Below are 22,222 nucleotides of genomic sequence, written 5' to 3'. Positions count from 1 at the left end.
AGAGGAGCCGTATGGTGACTGTACACATGTACAACCCGCATGTGCCAGCAGTTGATGTCCTGACCTTCCTTGGAAGGTACGTGAAGGTGGAAGGGGACCTAACTGACATCGGGGACCCCTTTGGCATCTGGACCAGTAAGAGGCAGGTCAAGGTGACACTGAGGATGGGCGCGGACGGGAACATCGTACACCCACCGTCCAGCTTCGCGATCGGCGGGAGCAAGGGCTACCTGACCTACGCAGGGCAACCTAAAGTCTGCCATGCCTGTGGTAGGTCAGGTCACGTGGCAGCCGACTGCAAAGCCACCATCTGCAGGAACTGCAGGGAGGAGGGACACCTTGCAAAGGATTGCCCACACAAACAAAGCTGCAACCTTTGCGGGGAAGCGGGCCACCTCTATAGGGCATGCCCGCGGCGGGGGGCCACCTACGCCCAGGTCGCCGGCGGGGGCAATGTGGGGCCAGCCCCCCAGAGGAGAGGAAGGCACCAGGGCCCTGCAGGGACCCCACTAATGTGCAGGTGGGCTCAGCCCCGCAGGATGTGCCCGAGGCCAGCAAAGCGCCCCTCCAGGCTCCGCTCCCCCCGACAACCTGGAGTCGATGGAGGCAGCGACAGGCGACCCAGGGGAGAGGACGACGGTCCGGAAAGCGAGGAGGAAGGTGCGTCGGCAGGCCCAGGAACCGCAACCATCAGGCGGGAAGAGGCAGCTTCAGGGGGGCTATAAGAGCTCCTCTGACGAGGGATATGCGGAGGGGGCCCGCCCAAAGCAGAAACTAAAGATCTCAAGGGAGTAGGAAAGCAGCACCCCGCTTCCAGGTGATGGGAGGCGTCCTGATACCCAGTCACGTGCCGCTGGGGCACTGGAGGGCCCCCTGGAACTTCCAGGCGGGAAGGAGGAAACAGCATGTCCCCAGCCTGATCCAGAGCCGGACTCTCCTGCCTCCGTACCCCCGACGGGGGGATGCCACCCGGAAGGCAGCACGGACGGTTTCCTGAGCCCGGAGAGCGTCCAGCAGTTAGCCCGGGCAATGGGCATGAAGGGACAGATGGAGGGACTGGACCTTGGACTTGGGAAGGGTACTGCGGTCACTGCCCACAATGGGGGTACGAGTTGCGAGCATTAATGTGCGCAGCGTCAAGTCAACTGCAAGATGTGTGTCCACGTTGGCCTACCTGACCACCATTGAGGCGGACCTCCTGTTTCTGCAGGAGTGCGGGATACCGCACCTCAGCAGGTACGGGAAATGGTCGGGCGCCTGGACCTGTGGGCCTTCGATCTGGTCGGGGGGTAACGACTGTCGCTCCTCGGACCTGGCTATTCTGCTGCGGGGGCGCAACTTCACCATCTCTCAAGTTCAGGAGGTAGTGGGGGGGGGGCCTCCTAGCGGCTGACGTCACCTACAGGAATGCTCCCCCGAGGCTGATCAACGTGTACGCCCCAGCGGTACGGAGTGAGCGGTTGGACGTCCTGCAGCGGCTTCCACCCCTGCTGGCTACGTCCAGGCTGGTCATCCTAGGCAGAGACTTTAATTGCATCATCGATGCAGATGGAAGATCCGGTGTGGGGACAGCGGGTGGGGGGAGTCAACTGGACGTCACGTCCAGATTCCTGTTGGGCACGGTGAAGGACGCCAAGCTGCTCGACGTCTTCAGTGCCCCTGCAGATGGAGCGCAGCGGAGGTACACCTGGTTGCGGCCAGACAGGTCTATTCATCAAGGATAGACTTCCTGTTTGTGTCACGGGCGTTCTCGGTCAGGTCCACCGGCGTCGAGCCGGTGTTCTTCTCTGACCACTGCCTCCTGCTGGCCGACTGTCACTTACAGGATGACCAGCCGGCCGGCAAGGGGACGTGGAAGCTCAACATGACTCTGTTGACCCCAGAGAACGTCGAGGAGTTTAAGAGGGAGTACGCCGGTTGGAGAACCATGAAACCCCTCTTTGAGTCTCCGGGCGACTGGTGGGAGATGGTGAAGGAGAACATCGAGAGGTTCTTTGTCCTCAAGGGTGTTCGGAAGACGAGAGAGAGGCGGGGAAAGCTGTCGCGACTCCAGAAAAGGGTGCAGAACTTGCTCCTTCTGCAGTTGATGGGGGTCGATGTCACGGAGGACCTCCGTGAGGTGAGGGGCCAGCAAGCCTCGCTCTTCGCCGCGGAGGCCTCCAGGATAATCTTCCGGTCCAGGGTCCGCTCCGTGGAGCAGGACGAGACGTGCTCGCGTTTCTTCTTTCAGAAGGTGCACAAAGAGAGCTCTGTGCTTAGCCGGCTGAAGGAGGACGACGGCTCAGTGACATCGTCTTGGCCCGACATTTTGAGGATCAACAGATCCTTCTTTGCCGGACTGTACGACACGAAGCCCACGGACAGCACGGACTCCGAGTCGTTCCCGTTGTCTATCACGGAGGTCTTAGACGACGGCACGAGGGAGTGGCTGGAGTGGCCGATATCCCTGGACGAGCTGACCAGAGCCCTCAAGTCCTTGGAGAGGAATAGGACTCCCGGGAGAGACAGCTTACCAGTCAAGCTGTATTCCGCTCTGTGGGACCTGGTCGGCCAGGACTTGCTGGAGGTGTACGATAGTGCGCTTCGGGCAGGGGAAATGTGCAAGTCCATGAGGAAGGGCATCATCACCCTCATTTACAAGAGGAAGGGAGAGAGGGAAGAAATTGAGAATTGGCGTCCCATTTCACTATTGAACGTGGACTACAAAATCTTGGCCAAGGTCATAGCCAACCGGGTCAGGTCTGTCCTGGAGTCGGTGATTCACCCTGACCAAACCTGTGCTGTGCCGGGCAGGAAGATCGCTGAGAGCCTCGCGCTCATCAGGGATACGATCGCCTACGTACAGGACAGGCGGGTGGACACCTGCCTCGTCAGCCTGGACCAGGAGAAGGCCTTCGACAGGGTCTCTCATGCTTACATGAGGGATGTCCTCTCCAAATTGGGGTTCGGGGAGGGCATCCGCAATTGGATCCGGCTGCTCTACACCAACATCGTTAGTGCAGTCTCGATCAATGGGTGGGAATCGGACAGTTTTCCCGTCAGATCTGGAGTCAGGCAGGGCTGCCCGCTCTCTCCTGCCTTGTTCGTGTGCTGTGTGGAGCCCTTCGCCGCATCCATCAGGAAGGACGTGAGCCTGAAGGGCGTGACTATCCCAGGCAGTGGGGGCCTTCAGGTCAAGACCTCCCTGTACATGGACAACGTCGCCGTCTTCTGCACCGATCGTCGGTCGGTGAGTAGGCTGTTGGACATCTAGGGCCAGTTTGAACTGGCCTCGGGTGCCAAAGTCAATAGGGGTAAGAGCGAGGTCATGTTCTTCGGGAACTGGGACGACCGCTCCTTCATCCCCTCCACCGTCAGGACAGACTACCTGAAGGTGCTGGGTGTTTGGTTCGGTGGAGCTAGGGCATGCACTAAGACTTGGGAGGAGTGTATCACCAAACTGAAGCAGAAACTGGGCAGGTGGATGCTCCGGTCCCTCTCCATCGCGGGTAAGAACCTGGTTGTCAGGTGCGAGGGGCTTTCGGTACTGTTGTATGTGGTGCAGGCCTGGCCTATTCCCTGGACCTACACCGCTGCGGTCACCCGGGCCATCTTCCGCTTCATTTGGGGGTCGAGGATGGACCGGGTCCGCAGGGACACTATGTACAAAGACCTGGAAAATGGGGGAAAGGGCGTACCGAACGCCACCCTCGCCCTGACGGCTACCTTTGTGTGCGGCTGCATCAAGCTGTGCGTAGATCCTCAGTACGCAAACACCAAGTGTCACTACTTGCTGAGGTTCTACCTGCCCCCGGTGTTGCGAAGGATGGGCCTGGCCTCGTGGCCGCGGAACGCTCCGAGTAGTTGGACCGTTCCGTACGACCTGCCCTTGGTGGAGAAATTTTTGAAAGGAAACACCTTTTGACCACAAGGCCGTCAGGCAGCGGTCAACATGTAGTATCCTCGAGACCCTTCGGGAAAAGGAGAGGATGGATCCCGTCGTGTGGTTCCCCACGCAGACTGCCAAAGTCGTTTGGCAGAATGCCTCATCGCCAGAACTTTCAAACAAGCACAAGGACATTGCTTGGCTGGCGGTGAGAGGGGCTCTGCCAGTGAGATCCTTTATGCATGCCCGGAATCTCTGTGCCACCGCACGCTGCCCTCGAGGTGGCTGCGGGGGGGGGACGAGACTGTCGATCACCTCCTTCTGGAGTGTGCCTATGCGCAGGAGGTCTGGAGGGGGATGCAGTGGTATTTGTCGAGGTTCGTCCCGAGCAGCTCCGTGACACGGGACTCCGTGCTATACCGGCTGTTTCCCAGGACGCACACCGAGACCAACATCAACTGCGCCTGGAGGACCATCAATGCGGTGAAAGACGCTCTTTGGTCTCGAACCACTCTCTGTGAAAATGCTGCCCCTCAGGTCCCTTTTAAATATTTCTTCCCACTCTTAAAAATGCCCTTCAGTTTTGAACTTCCCCACCACCAAACTCCTTAAGGAAAAGACCTTTGTTACTCTCATTATCTATGTCCCTCATGATTTTATAAACATCTGTAAGGTCACACCTCAGCTTCTTACACTCCAGTGAAAGAAGTCCTAGCCTCTCATTATAATGGAAACTTTCCATTCCCAGCAACATTGTTGTAAATCTTTACAGAATGCTCTCCAATTTAATAATATCTTTCCCATAGCAAGGGGGCCAGAGGTGTACACAGTACTCTGAAAGTGGTCTCACCAATGTCCTGTACAACAGTGACATGGCGCCCCACCCCCTATACTCAATGGTCTGAGTAATGAAGGCAAGTGTGCCTTTTACACAAACCAGCCTTCTTTCCACTGACTCCACCTGTGGTCAACTGCTTCAGGAAAGCAGCCAACATCATCAAAAACCCCTCCCAAACCAGTTATACTCTCTTCCATCCTCTTCCACCAGGAAGTTTGAAAACACATCCCAACAGGTTCAAGAACAGCTTCTTCCCTGCTGTTATCAGGCTTATGAACAGACCTCTCATATATTAGAGTTGATCTTCCTCTGCACCTTCTCTGTAGCTGTAACACTATATTCTACATTCTGTTCTCGTACCCTGATGTACTTATGTATGGAATGATTTGTCTAGATAGCACACAAACAATACATTTCATTGTATCTCAGGACATGTGACGATAATAAATCTAGTCAAATCAGATCTTTAATTTCTTTTTATAGAATATAGAATCCCTAAAGATGGGAAACAGGCCCTTCAGCCCAACAGGTCTACACTGACCCATCCCTCTAAAACCCACCTAATGTGAATAGCTGTAGTCTCAACATTGAACCCTGCCGAACACCACTAAGTCACCAGCTACCATCCTGAAAAAGACTTCTTTATCCCCATTCTCTGCCTTCCACCAATCAGCTAATCCTCTACCCATGCCAGTACCTTCTCCACAAAACAAAATTATTTGTAAGAGCTTTTTGTCTTGCACACATCAGGACAATTTGCAAGAAAACCAACATTTATAATGCGTGAGAGTAGTGATTGGTTGGCAAACCAGCCTAAACGGGAAGCACACTACAAAGGCAGAGTACCGTTGCATGTGATTCCTCAGATTCAAAGTATGGGTGGTAATATTAAAGCATTAACTCACCCCGGCATCAAACATCACACACAACATCCGCCGTCACTAATACGTGGGCTCACCTCACATACGCTTCCTGAGTAACCCTGATCACAGTGACAGCGGAACCCACCGATCAAGTCCTGACATCGGCCTCCATTCAAACAGGGCTTGCTCGCACACTCGTTCATTTTGAATTCACAATTTCTGCCGACAATTCCACGCGGGCAGATGCATTGGTAGCCATACACACGGTCGCGCTGAAATATCACAAAGAGGTTACAGCTGTAATAACATTCATCAGTAACCCACAGACCCACAATAGGTACTCGGCCTTCAGTTCGCCAGGATTCTGGCATTGCATCCCCAATCCCACTCCCCCCCCACACCCCACCCCCCCCAACCCCACTCCCTCGCTTTCTTTAAGGTTCTCCTGAAAAATCTACCTTGCCAACCAAACTTAAATATACTGCTGTGGGAGGCAGCAAGGCCCAGGGGTAAGGCCCACACACAGGTAAACAGTCCAGGCGAGTCCTGGAGGTTAGTCCCAGGCCAGGCCAGTGTGGGGGTGACAGAGAATCCCTTGGGGACTACAAGCCAGGCCTCCATAATTCATGAAGAGAAACAGAAGTTACTAGAGAAGCTCAGCAGGCCTGGCAGCATCTGTGAAGGAGGAAACAGAGTTAGCGTTTTGGCTCCGGTGATCCTTTGCCCAGCATCTCCAAGGAAACCTGCCACGGACTTGGATAAAAGACTTTGTAAAAGAAAGCTTCTTTATCCTTTACTCTTAAACTGAACTTTTATTTACGGCCCTCTCAAGTCTGTAACAAACTCTCAAGTAGCCTGTACCTAAGACGGCAGTGAGATTACAAACTTTTCACTGCACTCTTTCGAATATATGTGACAATAACAGCTATTTCTACAGTCGGAACAAATTACTGCAGAAGCTGGAATCTGTACTGAAAACACCAAATGCAGGACATCATAGTGGGCCCGGGAGTCTCTGATGAAGTGCTACCTAGCCCCGAAACACTAGCTTGCTGTCTCCCATGGGCGCTGCCTGGCCCAATGCGATCCCCAGCATTTGCTGTTTTCAGTTCAACATACTGCACTTTACCTCCTCATATCATTCAGTGTTGCTTTCTTGTTGGATAATGCTCTTATTAGAAAATATATAAAAATAAAAATTGATTTTGAGGGCTAGGGAAGAGGCAATTGCCCCAGGAGAAATTCCAGGGGTGGTTTTGCCCTTGCTCTTTCATGGGTTGTGGAGATTGTTGGTAAAGACCGGGGCATGTTGCCCACCCCTAAGTGATCCTGAGCTGAAGGGTTTACTCAGTTATCTCAGAAGCCAGCTAAGAACAACCACTGTGCAGTGGATTTGGAGTCAGCTAGGGATAAGGACGACAGATTTCCTTCCCTCAAGGACACGACCAGCAGTTATTCGAAATTCTTCATCCACCTCAGCCTGCTTGTCCCTCGTGCCATTATAATTTGCCTTGTTATTATTTAATAACCTTACTTCAGGATGAACTACCTCACTTTCACACATAATGTAAAATTCTACCCTACTGTGGTCGCCCTTCCGTAAATCTTCTTTCACAACAGGATTAATTGGCACTTTTTCATCAGAATCACTACAGCGTGGAAAGTGCCCTTTCAGCCGATCAAGTCTACACCAACCCTCTGAGAAGCACCCTATGCAAACCCCTTACCCTCTCCCTGTAGACCCGTACTTTCCATGGCTAATCCACCTAGCTTATACCCACCTGGACACTGCAGACAATTTAGCATGGCCAATCCAACAAACCTGCACATCTCTGGACAAAGTAGCATTGCATAACGCTTGTTCTAAAGTAGATGGTCACCTAGTTGGTTCTACCTCCTGCTCCAACAAACTCATCACCAACACATTTCAGAAACTCCCTCCAAAGCTTTAGCGCTCAGTTGGTTTACCCAGCGTCTACAGTGATGTAAGTCGCCCATGGCAACTGTGCTGCCCATCGTACAAACTTCTCTCATCTCCTAATTAATACCCTGCCTCACATCACCTCTACAGATTAATGGCGTATAAATAACTCCATTTAACGTCTCAGAGATAACGGGAACAGCCGATGCTGGAGAATCCGAGATAAGATTGACAAGTCGCCAGGCCAGGACCAGATTTGTCCTCGGCTGCTTTGGGAAGCGAGAAATGCAATTGCTTCGCCACTCACGAGGATCTTTGCATCCTCGCTCTCCACTGGAGTCGTACCTGAGGACTGGAGAAAGGCAAATGTAATTCCTCTCTTCAAGAAAGGAAATAGGGAAATCCCGGGCAATTATAGACCAGTAAGTCTCACGTCTGTCGTGAGAAGGGATTCTGAGGGATAGGATTTACGACCATCTGGAAGAGCATGGCTTGATCAAATGCAGTCAACACGGTTTTGAGAGGGGCATGTCATGCCTCACAAACCTTATCGAGTTTTTTGAGGATGTGACTAGAAAAGTTGATGAGGGTCGAGCTGTGGATGTGGTGTATATGGACTTCAGTAAGGCATTTGATAAGGTTCCCCATGGTAGGCTCATTCAGAAGGTCAGGAGGAATGGGATACAGGGGAACTTAGCTGTCTGGATACAGAATTGGCTGGCCAACAGAAGACAGCGAATGGTAGTAGAGGGAAAATATTCTGCCCGGAAGTCAGTGGTGAGTGGTGTTCCACAGGGCTCTGTCCTTGGGCCTCTACTGTTTGTAATTTTTATTAATGACTTGGATGAGGGGAACGAAGGATGGGTCAGCAAGTTTGCAGATGACACAAAGGTTGGAGGTGTCGTTGACAGTATAGAGGGCTGTTGTAGGCTGCAGCGGGACATTGACAGGATGCAGAGACGGGCTGAGAGGTGGCAGATGGAGTTCAACCTGGATAAATGCGAGCTGATGCATTTTGGAAGGTCGAATTTGAAAGCTGAGTACAGGATTAAGGATAGGATTCTTGGCAGTGTGGAGGAATTAAGGGATCTTGGCATGCAGATACATAGATCCCTTAAAATGGCCACCCAAGTGGACAGGGTTGTTAAGAAAGCATACGGTGTTTTGGCTTTCATTAACAGGGGGATAGAGTTTAAGAGTCGTGAGATCTTGTTGCAGCTCTATAAAACTTTGGTTAGACCGCACTTGGAATACTGCGTCCAGTTCTGGTCGCCCTATTATAGGAAAGATGTGGATGCTTTGGAGAGGGTTCAGAGGAGGTTTACCAGGATGCTGCCTGGACTGGAGGGCTTATCTTATGAAGAGAGGTTGACTGAGCTCGGACTCTTTTCATTGGAGAAAAGGAAGAGAGGGGACCTAATTGAGGTATACAAGATAATGAGAGGCACAGATAGAGCTGATAGCCAGAGACTATTTCCCAGGGCAGAAAAGGCTAACACGAGGGGTCATAGTTTTAAACTGGTTGGTGGAAAGTATAGAGGGGATGTCAGAGGCGGGTTCTTTACACAGAGAGTTGTGAGAGCATGGAATGCGTTGCCAGCAGCAGTTGTGGAAGCAAGGTCATTGGGGACATTTAAGAGACTGCTGGAGATGCATATGGTCACAGAAATTTGAGGGTGCATACATAAGGATCAATGGTCGGCACAACATTGTGGGCTGAAGGGCCTGTTCTGTGCTGTACTGTTCTATGTTCTATGTTCTATAATAAGGTGTGGAGCTGGATGAACACAGCAGGCCAAGCAGCATCAGAGGGGCAGGAAAGCTGACGTTTCGGGCCCAGACCCTTCATCAGAAAGTGATTTCCTGCTCCTCGGCCTGCTGTGTTCAGCCAGCTCCACGCTGTGTTATCTCCGTTTAATGTCTGACAGCTAACCCAAGGAGTGCGTCATTTCCACAAGGACCTGGAGAACCCTGCGCTACAGCACACAATTACCCCGAACAATAGGTCTGACGTATGTTTTAATTTGCAGTGCTTTCCAACAACTAGGGCACCTTTAAGCCTGCTGCATTTTCGTGAAACATGCCATTTTCAAGATCTATTGTTTAATCTTAAAGTTACTCTTTGCTCGGCAGTTCCTGTGCTAACATGTGGATACTAAAAGGAGACTCTAATTCAAAAGGCTGTACAAAACCAGCCCAGTTCGTCCCCTCCCCCCACTGCACCACACAACCAGCCCAGCTCTTCCCCTCCACCCACTGCATCCCAAAACCAGTCCAACCTGTCTCTGCCTCCCTAACCTGTTCTTCCTCTCACCCATCCCTTCCTCCCACCCCAAGCCACACCTCCATTTCCTACCTACCAAACTCATCCCACCTCCTTGACCTGTCCGTCTTCCCTGGACTGACCTATCCCCTGCCTACCTCCCCACCTATACTCTCTCCACCTATCTTCTTTTCTCTCCATCTTCGGTCCACCTCCCCCTCTCTCCCTATTTATTCCAGAACCCTCACCCCATCCCCCTCTCTGATGAAGGGTCTAGGCCCGAAACGTCAGCTTTTGTGCTCCTGAGATGCTGCTTGGCCTGCTGTGTTCATCCAGCCTCACATTTTATTATCTTGGATTCTCCAGCATCTGCAGTTCCCATTATCACTAATGAATGTAACTGTTGTTTGGAAGGATACTCTGATGGTTGGAAGTGGGGAGAATGAATCAAGAAGGGAGGAGGCAAGTGTGCAGCATAAGCTCAGATAGAAATATGTTGGAAGTGTTTCAGTTCCATATAAAGTAACTCAGCTGCAAACAGTCGAGTTTTCTTTTCATTGCCTTTCATTACCTTGCACGTCCCTCCATTCTGGCACTGTCCATGGCAGCTATCAACATCTGAAGAGACAACAAGTCCAGAATTACACAATATACCATTTAAAAGCACTCTCCAGAAGGGCCTATAATCTGATTGACTGACCGAGCCTGCCCCTTTTAATTCTCCGTCCCCACCTACACAAACTTTGCAGAGCATTATCCTGTCCTTGGTGTGAAGCCCAAGGGCTAGTTGTAACACATCAGCAGCTGAGTGCCCTGCAGTGAAGAGGTGGGGGGGGGGGGTGCTTGTCTCACAGCTGGAGGCGCTGGGCTTTTCCGGTTTTCATTGCTCTTGGCCTACTGCTGTCACCCAGAGACAAGCTTCCTTCAATCCCTCCCTGAGCTCTGAGCTACGTGAGGAAACTCCATGGACTCCTGTCCCAAACAGGCACTTATATTCGTAAGGGCAGCCGGAAAGCAGAAGGGGCAGGAGGGAAAGGCAGACTGGGCAGTGGAAACTCTCACATCCAAGCCCAATCCCTTCCACTAATGACCCCCGCACTTTCCAGCACAACGTTACTGATCAGAGACAGAATTTCTGTCCCTACCAGATGGATAAATACATCCTAAAACCCATTACCTCCATCATACAGAACGGCACAAGTAGGAGGTACAGTAGGAATAGCATCATTTCCCTCAAGTCAACAACCACTCTGGTGAACATGCACTTGGGTCAACTTCTTGAAACTCCCCACTATCAGCACTGTTGGAGTAACATGGACTGTATGATTTCAAACAGGAGCAAGGTGCCTCCTTTCTCTGGGAGAGCCACATTAAGGGAATCAAAGATCTCACTTGACTCTATTATTCAGTGACCCATCTGGGGTTGGACGGTGGGGGGCACCTCTGATTTGAAAAACAAACTAACGGCATGGGCGCTGAATCGGTCCCTTCAACCTGCTCCGGCAAGCAACAAGATCGTGAGCGATCTGTTTGCGTTTCCAATTCCACATTATCATGGCCTGCCCAATAACCCTGCACTTCCCCGCTGCAAGACTTCAAAACCGTTCGCGTATATTCTCATGGGATGCGAGATCACAGAAGTGAATACTGACGGGTGTCACATTTTTGTCCAGACCATCCTAGGAAGCAGTCACAGTAATATCCACCAATCAAGTTTCTGCAAGAATAAGCATTTACGCAAGGCTCCATCTCACATTCATTAGCATCTGTGGGAGGACGTGGAGAGGCGGGGAGAGAAACACAGAGACAGAAAGGGACAGTCAGCAACTTTAGCTCAAAAAGCAAGCCAAGTGAAGAAAGATCCAAACATGTACATCAGCAAGAAACCACACCACCTCATGCATTGGTAAATTTCTGAGCAGACACATAGAACCCAAGATAGCATCTTTAACACAGTAAGTTGCTACCATTTCAAACACTTTGACTAGAAGGGTAATCGGAATGGATTCAATGGCAATATTTAAAAGAGACTCAAACAAGCCATTCTAGGGGAAACATTACTGAACCATGCCGAATGGGATCAATTGGATAGCTTCAACCAAAGAACTGACGCAGGCCCAATGGGCTGAAAGGCACAGGAGGAGCCCAATCAGTTGTGATTTTCATATTTCAACACCGTTCCAATCAAACAGCCTGATCATGCAATGACTTTTCCTTTTAGGTTATACCAGACACTGCTCTGCCTAGTTCATTGCTCGGAGCTCAGAGCTTTTTTTAAATTCATTTGTGGGATGTGGGCGTCAGTGGCTGGGCCCAGCATTGACTGCCCGTCCCTAGCTGCCCCTTGAGAAGGTGGCGGTGAGCGGCATTCTTGAACCGCTGCAGTCCATGTGCTGTCAGTTGACCCACAATGCCCTTAGGGAGAGAATTGCAGGATTTTAGCATGTCTGCATCCTGCAGCAACTTCTCACCATCATGAGGGAGGGTAAAGTCCTCAGGGATGCTAACACAGAGCATAAAGGTTTGACAGCTGTCCGTTTGAGGCTCGCCTTTAGAGTAGGAAAACAGGACAAAATGATTTTGCCTGGCACACCCTGTTTGATTAGATCAGCAGGATGGAAAATGGTAGCTTAATTCCATCAAATCCACCTTAGCATATATCCCTTAACACCTCTAACAATATCAAAAATACTGCTCCCAGTTCTGCAAGTTTTGAAACGCTCCCAGCCTAGCTATTTCACGGGTAGAAAGCTCCAGGCTTCTGCTACTGTTAAATGGCACAGTTTCAGCAACATCCCCGACAATGAATCTGCAAACTTCAGCAATGTGCCCACTCAGAGATGCTGAGGGAGGGCGAGGTAGGTGTAAGGGACTTCCAAATGCAAAGTAAGTGGGAAAAATCTTGACAACACAATCTGCCAAGTGATGGGATCGGTCCCAGACGAGCTAATGTAGGAGCAAAGGTTTCTCCTGCAAACATATCAGCCAGATTCCCACCCAAAGAAAACACTTCAAATTTATTACAGGGTCAGGTGCCTGCTCATGATATTAATACATTTTCCTGGCCACCACAGAACATCGTATATTTTGTTTCCCTATACAGCAATCACCACAATTTAAAAAACAGGAAACAGAAGTTAGTAAATGTAGGGCTTCAGGAAAGAAACTCAGCATCACCACCAAACAAGGCACCAGACTGAAACAATGCCAACCGTACTCAAGGCTAAGCACCACACCTCAAGGAACCCAACCCAAACATGCACCAAGAGTTACAGTCATCATGCAACAAGATCCTGAGCTCTGCAATTTGGCACTCTTTCGCCTGTTTTCCCCAAATCATTAGCTGAGCTGTCTGTTAAAGGATATTATCTGTGACCATGAACAGTCCTGCAGACAGATTATTTCCAAACAGAAATCGAAATGAAGTTCCTTACCCAGCTGGCAAGTTTTCCCAATCCACTGCTGAGGGCAGATGCACTCAAATCCATCGACACGATTAACACAAGTCCCACCGTGTGCACAAGGGCTCGAGTCACATTCATTTATATCTGTAGAGAGCGCGGTCCCAAATTAATACTGCAGATAATTACTGCATAAAGATTACTGCAAAAAAATTAGGCTTCACAGGTAGGTAAAGTTTAACTCAAATCTTTGAACAATGTCCAACTTCTACGCTACTTCACAAGCAGCCCATTATCAGACTGAACTTAAATGATAACTTTGACAGAGTGAGCACTCAATGATGATGATACGTCGGTCAGTCCTGAATGTAAGAGGTAGCTAATCTACCTCTTAATACCTGCAGGGCATTACTCGGTGTCACCCAGGAATTCCAGTAGACAGTGGATTCCAGCCAGATATAGGGGAGTGCAGGGGGTATCCATCAGAAATGTTAAAGTGAGGTCTCACTGTGCTTCAGCTCCACAATGCTACTGAAGAGGAAACAGCAAGTCTTTGATAAGAGTGTCCAGGTCAACATTCCTCCTTCAGCTATCACCACCAGAAACAGACTTCATTCCCACCTTTGGGATCCTGCAATGTGAAATTCAGCTCCCCGTGTGCCCTCAATTATCAGCCCATTGTACTGGTAAGTGATCACCAGGGGTGGCTGTGGTATAGTGACGATGACACTATAGTACTAATAGTACTAGTTCTGAGGAAGGGTCACAGGCCAAAACAGAGCTCCCAAAATGCCAAATGGATACAACAGCAAGGATTCGACTGCAACACAGTGATTCCGCTAGTCAAACAAGATGGTCAACATAACATTTTGCCCTCATTTCCTCTCTTCCCACTGCCCAGCGCTCTCTCCATCCGTCATTAACCTGAATCTGCAATGCATTCATGGCAATGGAGGTGAAGCACAGCGCTATAGGGTTGACGCACAGGTCACAAATATTGGTATTTGGTTCAGGGAAGCACACAGCACAGGAGCTGATCTGTGCACAGAAATCATTCACCTCTGGCCTTCCTAAAGATACAAAAACAGAAACAGTGGAGAAACTCAGCAGGCCTGGAAATGTCTGAGGAAAGAAAGCTGAGCTAACGTTTCAAGTCCAGTGACCCTGCTTCAGACATTCCCCGAAGATACCATCAGGGTAACAGTCAGAGAGATAAAGCCCAGGTACATAAAAACGTGTAACATCCTGGCATCAATTCAGACATGAACCTCTGACTCTTAACCCCACTTTCAAACCCAGTCTCTATTTGCCTGGTTTATGCTGGAGCTGCTCTTCAAGTATGTGTTCAGCCCAAGGAAGTGAGACACATAAAATGGGGAAGCCTGAGCTCAGCTGCGTTCCCTCGGGGTACACCCTGATATCCAGTCCAGTTGCCAGGTTTCAACTCCCTGTAGTTGCCCAGTGAACGTCAATGAGCGCTGGCGAACCTCATTAAGGTCCATTCTATCTCTTCTGTCGAGCCTGTCTGTTGCACATGGTCTGGAGGTGGTGACCTATTCATCACTATACACCAGGGGAAGCAGCTCAGGCTCCCCAGCGAGGTCACTGACACTATCCAACTGGAACAAATCGCTCTCAGAAACACCTCCTCTGGGCTGTGCTCCTCAAAGCCCTTTCACAAAGACAGGCTTTGGCCAGGGATACCAATGGAAAGGTTCTCCCCAAAGGGGACAAGTGCAGAATAAAGATTTTAACTTTCTAGGAGCAGTATGTAGAGACAAATGTTGAACAGCTGTTAATCCCATCGCAGTGAAATGGAGAAAATGTACATCAATGGAAATGCAGATTGATGCTGATCAAGGCAGACAAGTGCATTCTGAATGTTCCAAACTCCAAATAATTCCATCGAATCATAGGGATATGCTGCATGGATACAGACTCTTCCGTCCAACTTGTCAATGCCGACCACATATCCTAAATTGACCTAGTCCCATTTGCCAGCATTTCTATTCCTATCCATGTGCCCATCCAGATGCTTTTAAATGCTGTAATTGTACCCACCTCAAGCACTTCCTCTGGCAGCTCATTTCATACACGCATCACCCTCTGCGTAAAAATTTGCCCCTCAGGTCCATTTTCTATCTCTCTCGCCTTACACCAATGCCCTCTGGTTTTGGGATAACAAAGTGTGAGGCTGGATGAACACAGCAGGCCAAGCAGCATCCCAGGAGCACAAAAGCCGACGCTTCGGGCCCAGACCCCTCACCAGAGAGCTTTTGTGCTCCTGGGATGCTGCTTGTCCTGCTGTGTTCATCCAGCCTCGCATTTTGTTATCTTGGAATCTCCAGCATCTGCAGTTCCCATTATCCCCTCTGGTTTTGGACGCCCCTGCCCTGGGAAAAAGACCATGGCTATCTACCCTATTCATGCCCCTCATGATTTGATAAACTTTTATAATGACTCCAGGGAAAATAGCCCCAGCCTATTCAGCCTCTCCCTATAGCTCAAACCCTCCAACACTGGCAACATCGTTGTAAGTCTTTTCTGAACCCTTTCATGTTCCACAAACTCTTTCCTAAAGCAGGGAGAAGAGAACGGAATGTACTATTCCAAAAGCGGCCTAGCCAATGTCCTATACAGCTCCAACATGACCCTCCCAACTCCCATACTCAATGCACTGACCAATAAAGGCAAGCGTACCAAACGTCATCCTCACTATCCTGTCCATCCTCACTATCCTGACTACCTGCGACTCTGCTTTCAAGGATCTATGATTCTGCACTCCAAGGTCGCTCCCCAGGACCTTACCATTAAGTGTATAAGTCCTGACCTGATTTGCCTTTCCAAAACACTGCACCTCACGTTTATCTAAATTAAACTCCATCTGCCACTCCACGGCCCATTCGCCCATCTGCTCAAGGTGCCACTGTATTCTGAGATAACCATCTTCATTGCCCAGGCACTTTACTTACTTGTAGCACTGAACATCGCTGATTTTAACTGTTCAACCATTAGCACTCATGCTTTCGGACACAATGGCTCCAAACTCTGGAATTCCATCCCTAAACCTCTTCTTCACCACTGCCTCTTCTTTTAAGATGCTCCTTAAAGCCGTTGAGGTTTGTAAGACATTGAGCCGAAGGGTCTGTTTCTGGGCTGTGTTACTCTATCACACCTTTACGACTATGCTTTTTGAACATCTGATCTAATATCTTACATGAGGTGGTGTCATATTTCACTTCATAATGCTCCTGTGCAACACGTTGGCGAGTTTTTAGATGTCATTGTTTTTCTTTAAGTACAACTGGATAGGGACCTACCCATTTCACACGTTGTTCCATTCCAACCCGAAGCACAAAGGCACTCAAAACCAGACGGGACCTCGTGGCAGATCCCCCCGTTCACACATGGGTTAGACACACAAGCGTGGTCAGCTGGCAAAGGAACAAAACAAAGACAGGTAGAGTTAGAATGTTCTCCAGACATGGAGAAAGAATTCTCCCAAACTTAGTCAAACCCAGGATTGAGAGAGGTCATTTGAAAACATTAGTCATTGATGCTGCCTACTCAGTAGAGAATGTTTAGGACTTAGACCCAGACATCACCTATGTCACAGGACTGAAATCATGGACCCCCAAACCAAGATACAGAGACAGCAATGCAATCTAAATTAAACTCCATCTGCCACTCCTCTGCCCATTTGCCCATCTGCTCAAAGTCCCGTTGTACTCTGAGATAACCACCTTCATTGCCCATGCATTGTATGTTTAACATGGTAATTATAAAGATGGAGCTCTCTGGCTCAATATGCCAGTGTTAGCTCAAAGAACAGTTCCTCATCTTCATGGTTCTAGATTTATCCTTTCCAAGTACTTAACCAATTCCCCCTTAAATGCCACGAGTACCACTTCACCACAACTCCGTGCTAAAGCATTCTATCTTTGACTAACTCAATTTGAAAACGTTTCTGCGAACTTCATCCTAGGTTTTTCCAGCAAGAATCCTCAACTCTTTGCATATCCTCCCCGACCAGTTCAATAAATAAATTGCCTATTCACTCCCTCAGCTCTCCAACTATTCAAGGTGCCATGAGTCGATCGGAAAGAGAAAGGAAGTTTGTGGTGTTGACGGGCATGCAGCTATATATGTCTATATGTTTCTGAGTTCCTCCAATTGCATTCCCAAACAGGAACTGCTCCAGTAGGGGTCTTTATTTGCATTGGCTCTCAAGGCCTTGGAATTTTGTTCCTAAACTTCTCGTTCACGTTGTTCCTTAAAGCCTCTCTTTGACCAAGCTTTGAGCTATCTGCCCTAGTATCTCACGTGGCTCAGTGTGAAAGGTTACTTTATAAGTGCCCATGAGAGGGGCCATGGGGAGTTTACAGCACGTGTTATTAGCGCTTTGGTTTTGATTACCTTTCAACTGCATTTTCCAGCTCCTCAGCCCTGACTAACACGAGGGGCAAGGGCAGCAGATACATGGGAACATCACTACAAGTCACCCACCATCCTGACCTGGACCGAAATCGACCGACCCTTCACTGCCGCAGGGGCAAAATGCTGGAACTCCATCCCTGAGGGCAGCGATAGGGTCACCACCACAAACCAAGGCCTATCAATACTGGCCAAGAAACCAACGTCCACATCATGAGAGAGAACATAGAACATTCCAGCACAGTACAGGCCCTTCGGCCCTCGATGTTGTGCCGACCTGCCATACCGATCTCAAGCCCATCTAACCTACACTATTCCATGTACGTCCATATGCTTGTCCAAAGACGACTTAAATGTACCTAAAGTTGGCGAATCTACTACCGTTGCAGGCAAAGCGTTCCATTCCCTTACTACTCTCTGAGTAAAGAAACTACCTCTGACATCTGTCCTATATCTTTCACCCCTCAATTTAAAGCTGTGCCCCCTCGTGCTCGCCGTCACCATCCTAGGAAAAAGGCTCTCCCTATCCACCCTATCTAACCCTCTGATTATTTTATATGTTTCAATTAAGTCACCTCTCAACCTTCTTCTCTCTAATGAAAACAGCCTCAAGTCCCTCAGCCTTTCCTCGTAAGGCCTTCCCTCCATACCAGGCAACATCCTAGTAAATCTCCTCTGCACTCTTTCCAAAGCTTCCACATCCTTCTTATAATGCGGTGACCAGAACTGTACACAATACTCCAAGTGCGGCAGCACCAGAGTTTTGTACAGCTTCACCATAACCTCTTGGTTCCGGAACTCGATCCCTGTATTAATAAAAGCTAAAACACTGTATGCCTTCTTAACAGCCCTGTCAACCTGGGTGGCAACTTTCAAGGATCTGTGTACATGGACACCGAGATCTCTCTGCTCATCTACACTACCAAGAATCTTACCATTAGCCCAGTACTTTGCCTTCCGGTGACTCCTACCAAAGTGCATCACCTCACACTTGTCCGCATTAAACTCTATTTGCCACCTCTCAGGCCATCTCTGCAGATTATCTATGTCTCTCTGCAACCTACGGCATCCTTCGTCACTATCCACAACTCCACCGACCTTAGTGTCGTCTGCAAATTTACTAACCCTTCCTTCTACGCCGGACACGGCCGGAGACCCCACCGATGACGTCACATCGGCCTCCGCCGGCCACAGAACTTCCGGAACCGCTGCTGCAGTCACCACCTCCACGTCCAGGTACTACAGCCCACACACCACCCTCACCTCAGCTGCTGCCGCCCACCCCGATCCTCCCACCGCCGACGGAACCCCGCCCACGGTCGACGCCGACGGAACCCCGCCCACGGTCGACGCCGACGGAACCCCGCCCACGGCCGACGGAACCCCGCCCACGGCCGACGGAACCCCGCCCACGGCCGACGACATCATCACTCCGCCCACAACCTCCACAGCCTGCAACCCCAGAGGAGACAGCCACCCTGAGCCCTGCCGAATCTTCACCATCCCCCCAGACCTCCCACTGACTGAGGACGAACGGTCAGTCCTGAGCAAGGGGCTCACCTTTGTCCCCCTACAACCACACATCAACGAATACCAGTCACGGTCGGACACAGAGCAGTTTTTCCGCCGTCTTCGCCTGCATGCCTACTTCTTCAACCGGGAACCCAACCCTCCTTCCACTGACCCCTTCACCCGCTTCCAACACAAGTCCTCCTCCTGGACACCACCCCCAGGCCTCCTACCCTCCCTCGACCTCTTCATCTCCAACTGCCGTCGAGACATTAACCGCCTCAACCTCTCCACCCCTCTCACCCACTCCAACCTCTCCCCCGCAGAACGGGCAGCCCTCCGCTCCCTCCGCTCCAACCCCAACCTCACCATCAAACCCGCAGACAAGGGTGGCGCAGTGGTAGTATGGCGTACTGACCTCTACATCGCCGAGGCCAGACGCCAACTCTCCGACACCACCTCCTACCGCCTCCTCGATCATGACCCCACACCCGAGCACCAAACCATCATCTCCAACACCATTCATGACCTCATCACCTCAGGGGACCTCCCACCCACAGCCTCCAACCTCATTGTTCCCCAACCCCGCACGGCCCGTTTCTATCTCCTTCCCAAAATCCACAAACCTGCCTGCCCTGGTCGACCCATCGTCTCAGCCTGCTCCTGCCCCACCGAACTCATCTCCACCTATCTGGACTCCATTTTCTCCCCTTTGGTCCAGGAACTCCCCACCTATGTCCGTGACACCACCCACGCCCTCCACCTCCTCCAGGACTTCCAATTCCCTGGCCCCCAACACCTCATATTCACCATGGACGTCCAGTCCCTGTACACCTGCATTCCGCATGGAGATGGCCTCAAGGCCCTCCGCTTCTTCCTGTCCCGCAGGCCCGACCAGGCCCCCTCCACCGACACTCTCATCCGCCTAGCGGAACTCGTCCTCACACTCAACAACTTCTCTTTTGACTCCTCCCACTTCCTACAGACTAAGGGGGTGGCCATGGGCACCCGCATGGGCCCCAGCTATGCCTGCCTCTTTGTAGGTTACGTGGAACAGTCCATCTTCCGCACCTACACAGGCCCCAAACCCCACCTCTTCCTCCGGTACATTGATGACTGTATCGGCGCCGCCTCTTGCTCCCCAGAGGAGCTCGAACAGTTCATCCACTTCACCAACACCTTCCACCCCAACCTTCAGTTCACCTGGGCCATCTCCAGCACATCCCTCACCTTCCTGGACCTCTCAGTCTCCATCTCAGGCAACCAGCTTGTAACTGATGTCCATTTCAAGCCCACCGACTCCCACAGCTACCTAGAATACACCTCCTCCCACCCACCCTCCTGCAAAAATTCCATCCCCTATTCCCAATTCCTCCGCCTCTGCCGCATCTGCTCCCACGATAAGACATTCCACTCCCGCACATCCCAGATGTCCAAGTTCTTTAAGGACCGCAACTTCCCCCCCACGGTGATTGAGAACGCCCTTGACCGCGTCTCCCGCATTTCCCGCGACACATCCCTCACACCCCGCCCCCGCCACAACCGCCCCAAGAGGATCCCCCTCGTTCTCACACACCACCCTACCAACCTCCGGATACAACGCATTATCCTCCGACACTTCCGCCATTTACAATCCGACCCCACCACCCAAGACATTTTTCCATCCCCACCCCTGTCTGCTTTCCGGAGAGACCACTCTCTCCGTGACTCCCTTGTTCGCTCCACACTGCCCTCCAACCCCACCACACCCGGCACCTTCCCCTGCAACCGCAGGAAATGCTACACTTGTCCCCACACCTCCTCCCTCACCCCCATCCCAGGCCCCAAGATGACATTCCACATTAAGCAGAGGTTCACCTGCACATCTGCCAATGTGGTATACTGCATCCACTGTACCCGGTGCGGCTTTCTCTACATTGGGGAAACCAAGCGGAGGCTTGGGGACCGCTCTGCAGAACACCTCCGCTCAGTTCGCAACAAACAACTGCACCTCCCAGTCGCAAACCATTTCCACTCCCCCTCCCATTCTCTTGATGACATGTCCATCATGGGCCTCCTGCACTGCCACAATGATGCCACCCGAAGGTTGCAGGAACAGCAACTCATATTCCGCTTGGGAACCCTGCAGCCATATGGTATCAATGTGGACTTCACCAGTTTCAAAATCTCCCCTTCCCCCACTGCATCCCTAAACCAGCCCAGTTCATCCCCTCCCCCCACTGCACCACACAACCAGCCCAGCTCTTCCCCCCCACCCACTGCATCCCAAAACCAGTCCAACCTGTCTCTGCCTCCCTAACCGGTTCTTCCTCTCACCCATCCCTTCCTCCCACCCCAAGCCGCACCCCCAGCTACCTACTAACCTCATCCCACCTCCTTGACCTGTCCGTCTTCCCTGGACTGACCTATCCCCTCCCTACCTCCCCACCCACACCTTCTCCACCTATCTTCTTTACTCTCCATCTTCGGTCCGCCTCCCCCTCTCTCCCTATTTATTCCAGTTCCCTCCCCCCATCCCCCTCTCTGATGAAGGGTCTAGGCCCGAAACGTCAGCTTTTGTGCTCCTGAGATGCTGCTTGGCCTGCTGTGTTCATCCAGCCTCACATTTTATTATCTTGGAATCTCCAGCATCTGCAGTTCCCATTATCTCTTCTACGCCCTCATCCAGGTCATTTATAAAAATGACAAACAGCAGTGGACCCAACACCGACCCTTGCGGTACACCACTAGTAACTGGTCTCCAGGATGAACATTTCCCATCAACTACCACCCTCTGTCTTCTTTCAGCAAGTCAATTTCCGATCCAAACTGCTATATCTCCCACACTTCCATTCCTCCGCATTTTGTACAATAGCCTATTGTGGGGAACCTTATCGAATGCCTTGCTGAAATCCATATACACCACATCAACCGGTTTACTCTCATCTACCTGTTTGGTCACCTTCTCAAAGAACTCAATAAGGTTTGTGAGGCACGACCTTCCCTTCACAAAACCGTGCTGACTATCCCTAATCAATTTATTCTTTTCTAGATGATCATAAATCCTATCCCTTATAACCTTTTCCAACACTTTACCAACAACTGAGGTAAGGCTCACTGGTCTATAATTACCAGGGTTGTCTCTACTC

The 22,222-nt window shown here is 50.7% G+C and overlaps 1 protein-coding gene across 2 annotated transcripts in view; it reads right to left on the bottom strand.

The window, feature by feature from the left end:
- Positions 1-22,222, bottom strand: part of jag2b (jagged canonical Notch ligand 2b) — a 291,811-nt gene that overhangs the window by 49,973 nt on the left and 219,616 nt on the right. The window contains exons 8-12 of one of the 2 annotated variants that reach the window (XM_059648926.1): positions 16,472-16,585; positions 13,185-13,298; positions 11,403-11,516; positions 10,322-10,368; positions 5,662-5,838 (exon numbers count right to left, since the gene is read on the bottom strand). In XM_059648926.1, coding sequence (XP_059504909.1) covers positions 5,662-5,838; positions 10,322-10,368; positions 11,403-11,516; positions 13,185-13,298; positions 16,472-16,585 — 566 coding nt within the window. The remainder of the gene's footprint in view (positions 1-5,661; positions 5,839-10,321; positions 10,369-11,402; positions 11,517-13,184; positions 13,299-16,471; positions 16,586-22,222) is intronic. The other variant, XM_059648927.1, reaches the window with a different exon arrangement.

The sequence above is a fragment of the Stegostoma tigrinum genome, chromosome 10 (genome assembly GCF_030684315.1).
Source record: "Stegostoma tigrinum isolate sSteTig4 chromosome 10, sSteTig4.hap1, whole genome shotgun sequence".
NCBI classification, from domain to species: Eukaryota; Metazoa; Chordata; class Chondrichthyes; order Orectolobiformes; family Stegostomatidae; genus Stegostoma; species Stegostoma tigrinum.
This window is presented reverse-complemented; position numbering and strand designations above follow the sequence as displayed.